The sequence below is a fragment of the Ictalurus furcatus genome, chromosome 27, assembly GCF_023375685.1.
Source record: "Ictalurus furcatus strain D&B chromosome 27, Billie_1.0, whole genome shotgun sequence".
NCBI classification, from domain to species: Eukaryota; Metazoa; Chordata; class Actinopteri; order Siluriformes; family Ictaluridae; genus Ictalurus; species Ictalurus furcatus.
This window is the reverse complement of record NC_071281.1, coordinates 14,084,012-14,097,419: the sequence shown is the minus strand read 5'-3', so window position 1 is coordinate 14,097,419 and position 13,408 is coordinate 14,084,012. Positions and strand designations below refer to the sequence as shown.

At 41.3% G+C, this 13,408-nt stretch overlaps 1 protein-coding gene across 1 annotated transcript in view; it reads left to right on the top strand.

Annotated features, from left to right (window-relative positions):
- nfatc3a (nuclear factor of activated T cells 3a) overlaps window positions 1-13,408 on the top strand; it is an 81,051-nt gene that overhangs the window by 44,328 nt on the left and 23,315 nt on the right. The window contains exons 4-7 of the mRNA XM_053616536.1: window positions 5,381-5,580; window positions 6,160-6,332; window positions 6,449-6,589; window positions 13,080-13,135. Coding sequence (XP_053472511.1) covers window positions 5,381-5,580; window positions 6,160-6,332; window positions 6,449-6,589; window positions 13,080-13,135 — 570 coding nt within the window. The remainder of the gene's footprint in view (window positions 1-5,380; window positions 5,581-6,159; window positions 6,333-6,448; window positions 6,590-13,079; window positions 13,136-13,408) is intronic.

Here is a 13,408-nt window from a genome sequence, read left to right as displayed (position 1 = left end):
AAGATGATTGGGTATAAAAAGAGTATCTTAGAGAGGCAGAGTCTTTCAGAAGGAAAGATGGGCAGAGGTTCACCAATCTGCGAAAAACCGCATCTACAATTTGTGGGACAATTTCAGAATAATGTTCCTCAACGTGCATATAGATAAGACAATCCGAAGTGGTTATGTTTCGTTTTGTTTCGTAGTGGTGCTGCATGTCATCACTAGCAGTCACATGAGTCTGAACAGACGAGATACATCGTTTTGAACTTCATGTGGAGAATAAACACATACTTGTATTAGTTTGTTTTTCAACAGATTTTACTGTTGATTTTTCTTCTTTTGTACAAGCCATGTCGTCACTCCACTAATCAGCCCACTCGGAGCAAATGGAATTTAAAATCTTTGAAAATCTGTGAAAACTCTTTCTGACTGAATGTTTGCCTTGCACCTCCAGGGTTGCCTCCAGGGTTTGTGGTTCGAATCCCGCCTCCACCCTGTGTGCACAGAGTTTTCCCCATGCTTCAGGGGTTTCCTCCGGGTACTCTGGTTTCCTCCCCCAGTCAAAAAGACATGCGTTAGACTTAGCCCAGTCCAAAGACAACATGATTGGCATTTCCAAACTGTCCGTAGTGTGTGAATATATGTGCGATTGCGCTCTGCAATGGGTCGGCACCCCGTCCAGTTTGTCCCCCACCTTGTTCCCCGAGCACACTGGAATAGGCTCCAGGTTCCCCGCAACCCTGGTTAGGAAAAGCAGAATGGAAAATAGATGGATGGACAAGTGATTGGATGAGAAATAACAGAAGATCAGTTACAGAAGGCAAAATTGGGTCATGAACAACATGTCCACATCCCCTGCTTCTCACTCATCAGCGTCTGTGCTAGTTTGCTACTAACTTCAAGTAGCTCCCACAAGTAGGTGAAGATTTCTTAATGAATTTCGAGCGATTTGCTCTGGAAAACACTGCACGCGGTTTAACAGCATGGTTGATTTTATTTATTTGCGCTCTTTCAAGTGGTGAAAATGGGACATGGCTGGCACATAATTGAGTCCATGCATCAGAGTTCCCTGTGAGCTGCACACAATCTGACTTTGCTTTGGTCTGTCACTCCCCATTTTAGTCTGGCAGCCAGCTTCGCACACCACAAGCTTGTTTATTATTCTCTCTGACTCTCTCTCTCTCTCTCTCTCTCTCTCTCTCTCTCTCTCTCTCTCTCTCTCTCACATACACACACTGGTTCTAACTCTTTCGCAGCAAACAGGAGGAAGATTAATTGACTAGGAGAGCTGGAAGCAGTGAGCATGATCCCTTAACTGAAATAAAATCACACGCCTCCCATAAGTACACTCTGAGGATCTGTGTGTTGATGGTGGAGGTCAGAGTAATGTGTGTCCCCTCAGACCTCTAAACACACACACACACACACAAACACGTGTGCTCAAGGCCTCACTGTTACCCATCTGAGCACTAGAGCAAACAGCTCCAACAAAGCGGTGTGTGTTTTCAGCTTCCTCAAACAAGCCTCACACCTCAGTGGCTCGTTACACTACGTCCATTTGTTTTCCTTCGACTCTGGTGTTTTCTGGCCTCAGTTTCAACCTCAGTGTGTGTGTGTGTGTGTGTGTGTGAGAGTGTTTGTGTTTGAGAGTAAGATGAATGAATGTGACATCAGTAGCTGAGGGCTTGGTGAATAGCTTCCATAATAGTGCTTTGAGAAGTTTTGGAAACTGTGGCTTCTCTGGCTGATGAATTTTCCTCGTCCTGGGTTCGAGCCTCTGTCGTCTAACTGCTTTCACAAAGTGGGGATTTTAAGACGTGTCATTTCGGGTTGCCATTTCCCTCAGGTACACGTTTCCAGGAGAAATTATACCATATATATATATACAGGACGCAATTTCAGCCTGCCTGTTCTCAACATCCTATTTTTGTCCACATAGTCTCTCAGTTTCTCACGTCTTCTTCTTTTCTATTTGTCCATCTCTCTTTTTTCCTTCAAGTGCATGTGACTGAGTGACACGTCTGTATGTGACGTCAAAACCTTTTTTCACAGCCATGCTCTGCTGTTGGTTAGCTGTGAATCAGAGCTGTCTCACGCTTTCTGTCTCTTTCCCTGTCTCTTTCTGTGTCTCTTTCTCTCCTTCTCACTCTGTCTCTCTCTCCGTTACTGTTTCTCCCTGTCTCTGTCTCTCTCTATCTCTCGCTCTCGCCCTGTGTCTTTCTTTCTCACTCTCTCTCTACTTCTGTCTTTCTGTCTCTGTCTACTCTCTCCCGTTCTTGTTTTCATCTCTCTGTCTGTCTCTGTCTTTCTGTCTGTCTCTCGCTCTTTCTGTGTTTGTGTCTCTGTCTCGCTCTTTCTCTCTCCCTTGCTCTTTCTGTGTGTGTATCTCTCTCTCTCTCACTATCTCTCTCTCTGTTTCTCTCTCGCTCTTTCTGTGTGTGTATCTCTCTCTCACTCTTGCTGTCTCTCTCTCTCGCGCTTTCTGTGTGTGTATATATCTCTCTTTTTCTGTCTCTCACTCTTTCTGTGTATATATATCGCTCTTTCTGTCTCTCTCTCACTCTTTCTGTGTATATATATCTCTCTGTCTGTCTCTCTCTCTCTCTCACTCTTTCTGTGTATATATATATATATATATATATATATATATATATATCTTTCTGTGTATCTCTCTCGCTCTCTTGTTCTTTCTCTGTGTCTTTCTTTCTCACTCTCTCTACTTCTGTCTCTCTGTCACTGTCTTCTGTCTCTCCCTTTCTTGTTTTTTTCTCTCTGTCTGTCTGTGTCTTTCTGTCTCTCTCACACTTGTGTGTATGTGTGCTTGTGTGTGTCTCTGTCTCCCTCTCTCTCTCTCTCTCTCTCTCTCTCTCTCTCTCTCTCTCACACACACACACACACACACACACACACACACACACACACACACACAAGGATCGCCCTCCTATATATACAAAGCTTTCCAAACATAACATTCCAGCAAAAGAGGTATTGTACAGAGTGTGTTTGGCCCAGGTGTCTACTCACACACACACAGACACACACACACACACACACACACACACACACACACGGAACCCCCTCCCTGTTCCGTGTGGTGGCACTCTCCTGCCTGGCAGACGTGTTGGCAGGTCAAACGCTCACACACTGGCCTGGCAGCCTGGACATCATTCAGAGACATTTACACTGGCAGGGAAGTACACATACTGCACCTCAGACTCTACAGGATACTGTGTAGTAAAAAAAAAAAACTCATCGTGATCATTTAAATTTCACTTCATTTTCATCGAACACGTGCTATAGATGCTTTCTGATTTTATTTATTTATTTTCAAAAATTCAAACACACTTTTCTTCTCCCTCAATGTTTCTGAAAAATGCTATATTTGGGCTGGAATGGTGTAAGCTCAGACTTTGGTTTTATCTGTCACGATTTGATTGGTCAGATCTCGACACTAGACGCACGCCATCAGTCGTCTCAGTGCGCCACCACCACCACCACCATCACCACACTAGACGTAGCGACAGTCCTGCTAGTGTTGCTTCTTGCTAGTCGGCGTCAGCGTGACCTCACCGAAGCACGAACTTATTCAGCAGTTTCCACTGAATTAAAGCTTTGTCTGAGGACAGACAGGGGGAACACATAATATAATATGATCTCGTGTTTACCTCTGACAAATGCAAGCTAGTTTTTAGTAGCTAGCTAGCCAGCTAGCTGTTAGCTTTAGCACGAGGACATGGTGGTGTTTCCAAAGTGCATATTCATGTATATTCTGAATGAGATGTACAGAATTGATTATGCTACGTAATTTTTTATTATTTATGCTACTTTACATATTGTTTTTATATTAGCAAGCCTCAGTTATTTTTCATTTATTTTGTGTCATCTCTGTTCCGTGTCCTTGTTTCTATCCATCCTTAAAAGTTATCATTCAAGTTCTGTCTTCCTGATGACTATAAGGTGCTTTGAACCTTTAAAGGAAAAGTCCATCCTGAAACCTGTTAAATATGTTTGTATTGAAAGATCTCTGCTCTGCTTAGTCATTCTTGTGCGAATGTGTTCGGTGGTGCTGTATTTTTAATTTTCCTGCGAGATATTAGCAGTCGTGCCACGCCGAAGTTATAGGAGGACGTGGCTAACGCAACGACGATGGCATTTAATAGCAGATTATACTGTATTCCAACAATGTCGAACAGTTCGAGTGTACAGACGAGGAGGTGAGCAAGCTGGACAGACGAAAGGGCTAAAGTGCCGCTGCATCACCTTCTTTAGGTAGCGACGAAGCAAGAGCTAAATCCTACAGACACCACGATCTGCACGTAGTCAGACGGCATTGTGGGTAGGAATGTAGGAAGACATTAAGCACAGTGAAAATAGACCAACACGTTAATTATAAAGATTAATGCTCAAGTCATTGAGGGTGGATTTTTTTTTCTTCTTTAAATCTACGGTCCAGATTGAGGTTGGGGAATTCTCAAGTTAAGAAAGTTTAGTTATAAGAGGAAAAAAGGCTTTTCCTTCTTTGGATAGCCTGTAATTTTTAAGGACAGTTCACACACAAGTCTCCATCATTGAACAGTTGATCGTTTCCGTTAGAGACGATAGACTTGCAGTTAAAACTCTAATGATGCTCAGAAGGTAGCACAATTGCCTCGCACCTCCGGGGTTGGGGATTCGAATCACATCTACGCCCCGTGTGCGCGGAGTTTGTACGTTCTCCCCGTGCTTCCGGGGTTTTCTCCAGGTACTCTGGTTTCCTCCCCCAGTCCAAAGACATGCACTGTAGGCTGTCGGGCATCTCTAAATTGTCCGTAGTGTGTGAATGGGTGTGCGATTGTGCCCTGAGATGGGTTTGCACCCTGTCCAGGATGTCCCCCGCCTTGTGCCCAAAGTACCCTGAGATAGGCTCCAGGATCCCCCATGATCCTTAGCAATTAGCACAAAATCTTTGACTATAGTATACAGTTATAGAAGAGAAATTCTTTATAATCAGTCCATCTGGTTTCACCAAGGAGAGGATGAGTCTGGTTCCTCTCAAGGTTTCATCCTCATGTCATCTCAGGGAGATTTTCCTTGCCGCCGTCACCTCTGGCGCGTGTCCATTAGGGAAAATTTTTTTTTAACTTTATGTCCATTGTTAAAAGTGGTATATGAATAAAAAACTGAATTGAACTGAAAAATCTGACAATGATGCCGAGGCAAAAACGTTGTATCCCAGATGATGTTTCCACAGACACTGATAGGAAAAGTAACATTTAACATTTGCCTTGCAATTGTATTTGAAAAGTGAAAATGATATATTTTTCGAGGCAAAAATGTGCCGTGTAATATGATATGTGATATGTGTGTGATATGTCTTTCATTAGTGCACTATTTAACATGTGCCCTCTCTCCCCCTCAGCTCGTTGGCTACAACGAGAAGCCTGTAAATCTGCAGATGTTCATCGGGACGGCAGACGACCGCTATTTAAGACCGCACGCTTTCTACCAGGTTCACCGCATCACAGGCAAAACGGTGGCCACAGCGAGCCAGGAAATCATCATCACTAGCACCAAAGTTCTGGAGATTCCACTCCTTCCTGAGAACAACATGTCTGCCAGGTAGTGTTGCATTTCACATTACACACACACACACACACACACACACACACACCTGGAGATTGTGTAAAATATAGCAGCACACTGTAATGTCTTCCATTGTGGCAAATTTTTAATTGGAACCAAAAGCATGTTTGATTCCAAGGAAACTGTGTGGGCTTCTGACTAAGCAAAAAAAAAAAAAAAAAAAAAAACATCATTCTGTTTTCCATGGTTTCACCGTTGAGGTCATAAAAGCTAAACATCGAGTTAAAAAATAGATTTTGTTGCCTTTTTGTGTAACGAAACACTACAATATATTAATAGAATGAACACATCAGCAGCTAGTGACCATTGCTGCCCATGATGTAACGTCTCGTGAAATGTCCAGTGTAAGAATCTGTATTTTTTTAGAAATGATTATTAAAATAGTTCTTTCGAATCTTTCCTAATTGAACTGCTGAAGTGTTACATTTAAAATTGTCAAGTTTATTAAAACAGCTAATAATTTGTTTTCCTCGCTGGTGGTGAAAGTTGTGTAGTAAATAGTTTTGCGTTGTTGTTTTTTTGTGTTTTTTTTGCTACCATTGCTGTGTTTTACAGTATCGACTGTGCCGGGATTCTAAAGCTGAGGAACTCGGATATCGAGCTGAGGAAAGGCGAGACAGACATTGGGCGGAAAAATACCCGAGTGCGTGTGGTGTTTCGGGTTCATATCCCACAACCCAACGGAAAAGTTCTGTCCTTACAAGCTGCCTCTATCCCTGTGGAGTGCTGTAAGTCTCTCATAAACAGCCACCATATTTTTTACATTTTATTTCTTACATTAACCATTCACTTGTGTGTGTGTGTGTGTGTGTGTGTGTGTGTGTGTGTGTGTGTGTGTGTGTAGCCCAGCGCTCAGCACAGGAGTTACCTCAGGTGGAGAAGTTCAGTTTGAGCAGTTGTCCAGTCAGTGGAGGAGAGGAAATGGTCATCACAGGTTCAAACTTCTTCCCTGAGTCAAAGGTCATCTTTCTGGAGAAAGGCCCTGGTGAGTGCACCAATCATCTGAAGAAATGTTCCCTACTGAACAATTCCCTGCAGAAGTGCATTATGGGTCTTTTGCATCCCCCTAGGAGTTACTGTTACCACCACCGATGTTGATTATTTTGCAGGAACAGCACATCCTAAAATGTTTTACTCCTCCTATACCGCAGCAGTTTGCCAACAATTCATTTTTTTATTTATTTTTTTTATTAAAGAACTACACATCCTGCGTTAGTTCCATATAATGTTGTGGAACATCTGTGTAACAAGTTAGTTCCTGTTAGTTAGCGGATATAGGCAGTCGTTCAATTTTTACCATCTAATGAAGTTAATAAGACCCAAAAACAAAGCATCGTGTCATATTACAGAGAAGACGTGAAGCACAAATTCCTTTGTCTTCCTTGAAGTCAGTCTAGACGCTCTCCAAAAATGCTGAATAAACATCTTCTCACATAAAACTACACCATATCAACAATTACACACAAAATCCCTGTTAGTTGTTAGTGTTATAGAAAGGATAACATGTTAGAATGAGTGCATTAATATAACCCTTGCCGCTGGAACTGCTGTCAGAGCTGCTGTTTAGGGAAATTTATGCATCTCATACATATAAAGCCAAAAAGCAGTGAAATGGTGACTAGAGTAAAATACAGTACTGGACTGAGATTTATAAAACAAGACTACCACGGAGTATGTCTAATAACACGTAAGCTTAGGGTTTATTACGGGTTTACTGTGCTGTAAACAGTTCAGAAAATCTTTAGAGTGAAGTACTGGACATTTGGTACAGTATTAGAACAATATATAGTTGTTCTAGTGTATATAGTATATAGTGTATATAGTGTCCCAGAAGTCTCCATACATAGGGGAAATGAACGCTTTTTAGCAAAATGAATATATATGTGTGTGTGTGTGTGTGTGTGTGTGTACACATATGAAAGTGTGTATGTATGAAAGCATGTACGTGTGTGTGTGTGTATGTGTGTTTATGTATGTATGTGTGTGTGTGTGTATGCATGTGTGTGTGTATGTGTCTTTATATATAAATGTATGTATGTGTGTGTATATATGTGTGTCTGTGTATGTATGAAAGCGTGTATGTATGTGTATATGTGTGTATGTATGTATGTGTGTGTAGTGTGTTTATGCTTGTATGTATGTGTGTGTATATGTGTGTATGTATGTATGTATGTATGTATAATCTATGTTTATGTATGTATAAACTAAGTATGAAAAATTCTGGAAGATTTTGCTAAAAAGTCTTCATTTCCCCTATGCATGGAGACTTTTTGGGACACTATGTAGAATAAAATATATATAAAATAGAACATACTATATGGACTATATTTATTTCCATTTCTGTTAGAAATAAACACTATATAAGAGACAGATGTTGAAGCTCCTGATTAAGGCTTTGTTTCCAATCATTCCAAACAAAGGCTCTGATGTCTTTCCTCAGGCTGGTTATGGAGTATTAGGGATTTTTTGAAGGTTCTGGAGAATCAGACCTAACGTTGAACGTTGTGAGTTTTGTTATTTATTAGCTCGACTAGAGGACGTGGCACTCTCGTGTCTATAAGAGCCACGTAGATTATCAGCGGCGCATCAGCAGCTTGACCTCCCACGGTTTCCCTTTTCCTCTAGGCAGGGTTTCCGTGTGTGAGTGTGAGAACATGAAAGTGTGAAGACACCACCTGAAACTTGTGCATCCACACACACACTCACTAATAGATTGTTTTTGTATGGATTTTTTTTTTTCTTCTTCTTCTTCTTCTTCAATTTTCTAGATTGTAGCTCTCACTCACCCACTCGTTTTCTCTCTCCGGAGCGTGCACGTACACATCGTGTAATTTACGGCAGGCAGTAATGCTAGACTGTTAAGCGATCACCTGCAGCTTTGGTGACTCTCTGGTCAGTCACACTGTTGTAACTGCCTTAAGCTAAACAGATTTTTGCTTTAATATGTGTTTTACCTACAGTTCATGCAGAGCTTTTTCGTTTTTTTTTTCCTGAAAGTGCTGCATAAATCCCTGTAGTGAAACACAAGGAAAGAAAAGAGTCGAACGTGCAGCGGCATCCTGGGATTGACGAGCCCATGCCTGCCCTCAGAATGTGTGTGTGGAAAAGAAGTGCCACGTGATTGACAGGGAATTTTAGTGGATATCAATGGGTCTGTTTTTTTTGTTTGTTTTTTTTGGGGGGGGGTTAACTGCAGTGACAAGCTTTAAGCCCTGTGTGTACTATGTATCCCATGTTCCTCATGCTGCTAGTCTTATGAACACCACAGAGCTCATCTGTCTTCTGATCAGCTGCAATAAGAAAGAAAGCATGCAGCCATATTTAGAGTGTAACCTTTAGTGTTCGTCATCTTGTATAAATGGAAAGGTGACAGAGTTTAAGATAGGTGTGGTGCAAATCTGACCGATGTTCTGCGCGATAATCTCTTTGCTACTCAGCGATGAGCTTAATCTCTAATGTTAAGCCTTTTCATACTGCTATTCTTCATGCTTCAGGTGATACTTCAAAAGGTGATACTTCATGTCACACAAAGTGTGGACGAAAAGCTTCCAGTTCAGACATGTCCATATTCCATGGAACATCATTTTCCTATCAGAATACAAACTCATCCCTGCCGGGCTGGCCCATTTTTCAGACTGCTTGATTTAGCTTATTTACACTATTACTTATTATTGGAATACGTGACATCATGGTTGTAATGTTTCCCGACTCATTATGAGTCATTCTGCTGGAACAGTTAAACTGATTCAGAAGTTGCAATGCAATGCAATGTCAGCGCTATTGATTTCAGGCTCGAGTACAATTCGATACAATTCTAAAAGTATCGGACTTTAACCTCATAAAGCTGTAACCCTAACGCCACACAGTCTGACATATTATTAAGAACTGTTATGAGTTCACTTTGAGCCTGAATAACGGCAGTTGGCCTACTGGTTTGTTTCCTATTTGTTACATGTGCATTCCAGTATGCTAGGGTGGCTCAGTGCACCCTGACCAGCGAAATCACAAATAAGCTGAACTGATCTGATAATGCATACAGGTTCAAACCATAACTGACGCCGCTGACTCACTCTGTGAGCCCAACGTCATTGGTGTTAGCTCTGTTTGACTAAAGGAAGTCAGTGCAGTACATTAATTCAAGTTAGGTCACGACAAGTTGGTTTATTGCAGTTCCTCAATATAGCTCATACACGTTGGAATGCATTGGTGTTTCTTCAGGACCAGGGTGCCGTGCAGTGGCATAGCATACAGGTCTACATAAAAATAGCATTCACAACATACACAGCATACACAACAGTCAGTACGTTTACATGGACAACAATAATCCGATATTAACCCGATTAAGACGATACTCTGATTAAGAAACTAGCATGTAAACAGCAAATTTTTATTACATTAATCCGGCTAAAGTCATACTCGCAAATGGAATGAAGACGTGTGGAGTATTCCTGTTTTAGTCGCATTATCGACGTGCATTACAGGCATGTAAACACCTTAATCACACTATTAACGTCATGTGGGAGTTTTCACCGCATTGTGCGACAGGACACGTACACACACGGCAGTGCTCAACCGTTTGACGGCAAACAAGAGAGCACGGCTGCGTCTGAAACCACGTACTTACCTACTATATAGTACATGAAATACATGTATCTCGGCTACCATATAGTAGATAATTACGCGGTTTGGGACGCAGCCCACGGCTTCAAGCAGTCGTCTGTTTGCACGTACAGCATGACAAATAATTAACTGCACTCGAAGCTTTCGTAAAATTAAAAATAAACACGCCCAAAACTGTATACGGTACCATAACGAAGACTAACTGTATGTAGATACGTGAAATTCTGGAGGGACCGTCGGACGGCGTGGCGCGGTGACGTAATGACGTGTGCCGTTAATCGATCTATGATCTATAACATGTAAAACAGGAACATGAAAGGAGTATTCTAAAAGTGACTCATGTAAACACCTTAATCAGAGTATTGTCTTATTCAGAATAAGGTCAATAATTAGATTACTGCTGTCCATGTAAACGTAGTCAGTGTGAGACGAACGCTGTTGGTAGTGTGGACAGTGTACGTAGTGCAGAACAGTATCAGATGAAAGAACTAGTGCAAACAATTATCTATAAACTGTAAGCTTTTCCCTATCAAGTGACTGAGTAGAAAAAAGAGATTGAGACGTTTCCTCCTCCATAAGGGAATGGGACAATCCTAAGATACATTGCAACAGTTGTTGTCATCACTTAAACTGTTCAGTAAGTCTAGCCAGTTGAAATCCACCCAAAATTGTGAAGATCTGGGAAAAGAAAAAGTCACATTCCACAAACGTTCCATGTTCCATTTCAGGAACATGGATTAAAGTGGGAAAGCTTGATGTATGAAGACATACGGTCATACGGTAGAATTTGTTTTAGGTTTTTATTTCTGAGAGCAAAACCGAATCCGACGAATCGAGACATTCGATTCATTGAACGTTCAAACACAGTAATGCATTCAATGTTTAAACACAGGTCAAATGCAGTTCAGAAGAATCGGTTTGGTGAATTTAAGCACTAGAAAGGTATAGAAACAACCCAAAGAGAGAGGGAAAAAGCCTTGGTCTTGGGGTCTACTTTGAGCTGAAAAACAAATTGCAAAGCACAAGAGGAGATCAGGATTTCAGATTTTTAGGCCCTAATCATGGCTTACAGATTGCATCTAATTGAATTCAGGGACTTATTGAATCTGGTCATTAAATGGACTAAATGAGTGTAATCGTATTGGTTATTTTTGCACTTTGTCTGTAGCTCCTTCTCAAGCTGTTGATGATTGTAAACAACAGTTAATAGGAAATCTTAATAATGAATGGATGGAGAAAAAAAATCATACAATCTTCTGAATTGTGGTGCAGTTCAAAACGATATTCTGTACCATGCGGATAATTGCACTGAGGCAGATTATATAGATGAAAGGTCACTCGACACCCATATTTTTGGAGGGAAGGGTTGTGATGGTGTACATGTCCCAGAGCCTCTGTATTTTGGTTCATGCTTGTGCTTGCCTCCCTTCAGTGCCTCTGGGGCCCACTCCGCTGTGTGTTGAATGTCAACATGTGCCGCAAAAATATGTTTCCCAGTATCAAAGGCATCCAAGGTCATTGAAGGATTAGCAAAAAGCCTTTTGACAGAGATTGCCGTAGCTAGGCCTTACTGTGACTTTCACTGCATTCTCATAGGGGCGTGGATTACCAGAAGTGTTCCTTTGAGTGTGGTTAGCTTTAGTAAAGACAGTGAGGAAACAGTAAACAGGAATTAAAGGCGTTTAGTTATTTGTTATAGACTGTCTGGTAAAGCTACGGGTATACATGTGTTGTATGTAAAAATGGCTCTGTAAACAAGACGGTTGAGTGTTTCAGTGTTATGGGAAATCCTTTCTGGGAATCTCTCTCTCCCTCTCTCTCTCTCTCTCTCTCTCTCTCTCTCTCGCTCGCTCACACACACACAAAACTGGTGCACATCAGTGTCGTATACAAATTCATTCTCCACAATATGCACCTGTTACACTAACACCCATCACTTCAAACACAACTTAAAGCGGAAGACAAAGTTGACTTATTGTACACACTGAACCCTCTACTCTTTGTAGGCAGCAGTGCCAGTCCTACCCAGCCTCCCGAGCTCTTCATGCTCCGCCCTGACTGGCTCTCAGTGCTGGCCAGTTCATTATTTTACCGTGCAGTAGGAAAAAAGCAGCATGACTACATGTTTCCAAGTCCCACAGCCCTGGCTGTATGCACATTTGACCATTTTAATACAAACCACATTGTTCCACTTTGCCACTCCATAACTCTTCCCAGGAAAGAGAATCAGCGGGACGTTTCAGACACTGATTACTTTTTAATACCTGTAGAAAGGTTCGCCACAGGCACTAGGGGGGGCTGTTTAAATCACATCGTTATCCCTTTATGGTCCCAGGAATAAATAAAAAAAATCCCTTGCTTTCCCCAGCTTTTGTGGTTTCCTGAAGTCCTCCCTGTGGATCTTAACAAAGTGAGGTTGATGTTTCTATTAAGTGAGGAGGCTCTGGAGAAGGCCAGAGGAAATCACTTTCATAATGTCATCTGGGCCTTTGAACTGGGCCTCCATTCATGGAAATAATTGATATGACATTTGTTTTCGCAGTCAGCACTCTCCTCCAGCGCACAGCTGAAATGCTGAACAATCCAAGCGATTGAGTCTCAGTTCCCTCAAGGAAATGGACTTGCAGTTTGAATGCAAATACAATTTTTCACTGAGCTTTGGCATTATATGGAGTATAGCTTATACCGAGTACGATTAAACGTTTTGATCGTTAAAACACATGTAAAAATGTAAGATTGTGCAGCACAAAGCAAATAACATGAGCTTGAATCCAGAAATGTATTAGAAATATCAGATATGATGACATAACCAGTTAAGATATAAGAGCTGAAGGCATCCTTATTGTTTTTATCAGATGGACGACCACAGTGGGAGGTGGAAGCCAAGATCATTCGTGAGAAGAGTCAAGGGGTGAGTGAAATGATGCTTCTTTAATTGTATAACGAAAGTATAATGAACTGTTTAATCAAATTTTAATTTTCAATCAAAATAATCAATAGAGATGATAATCAGTACTGGCTGAGATAACAACGACAACGACAGCCCATATATTGTACGTTTGGAATTGTACATGAAATACGCAATAAAGAAAAGCTTACATAAATGTATAAGGGTCCTAACTGATATTTCTGTTAAACAGTGTGTGAATATTGATGCAATCACAGCTAAAAAGTCATATATATG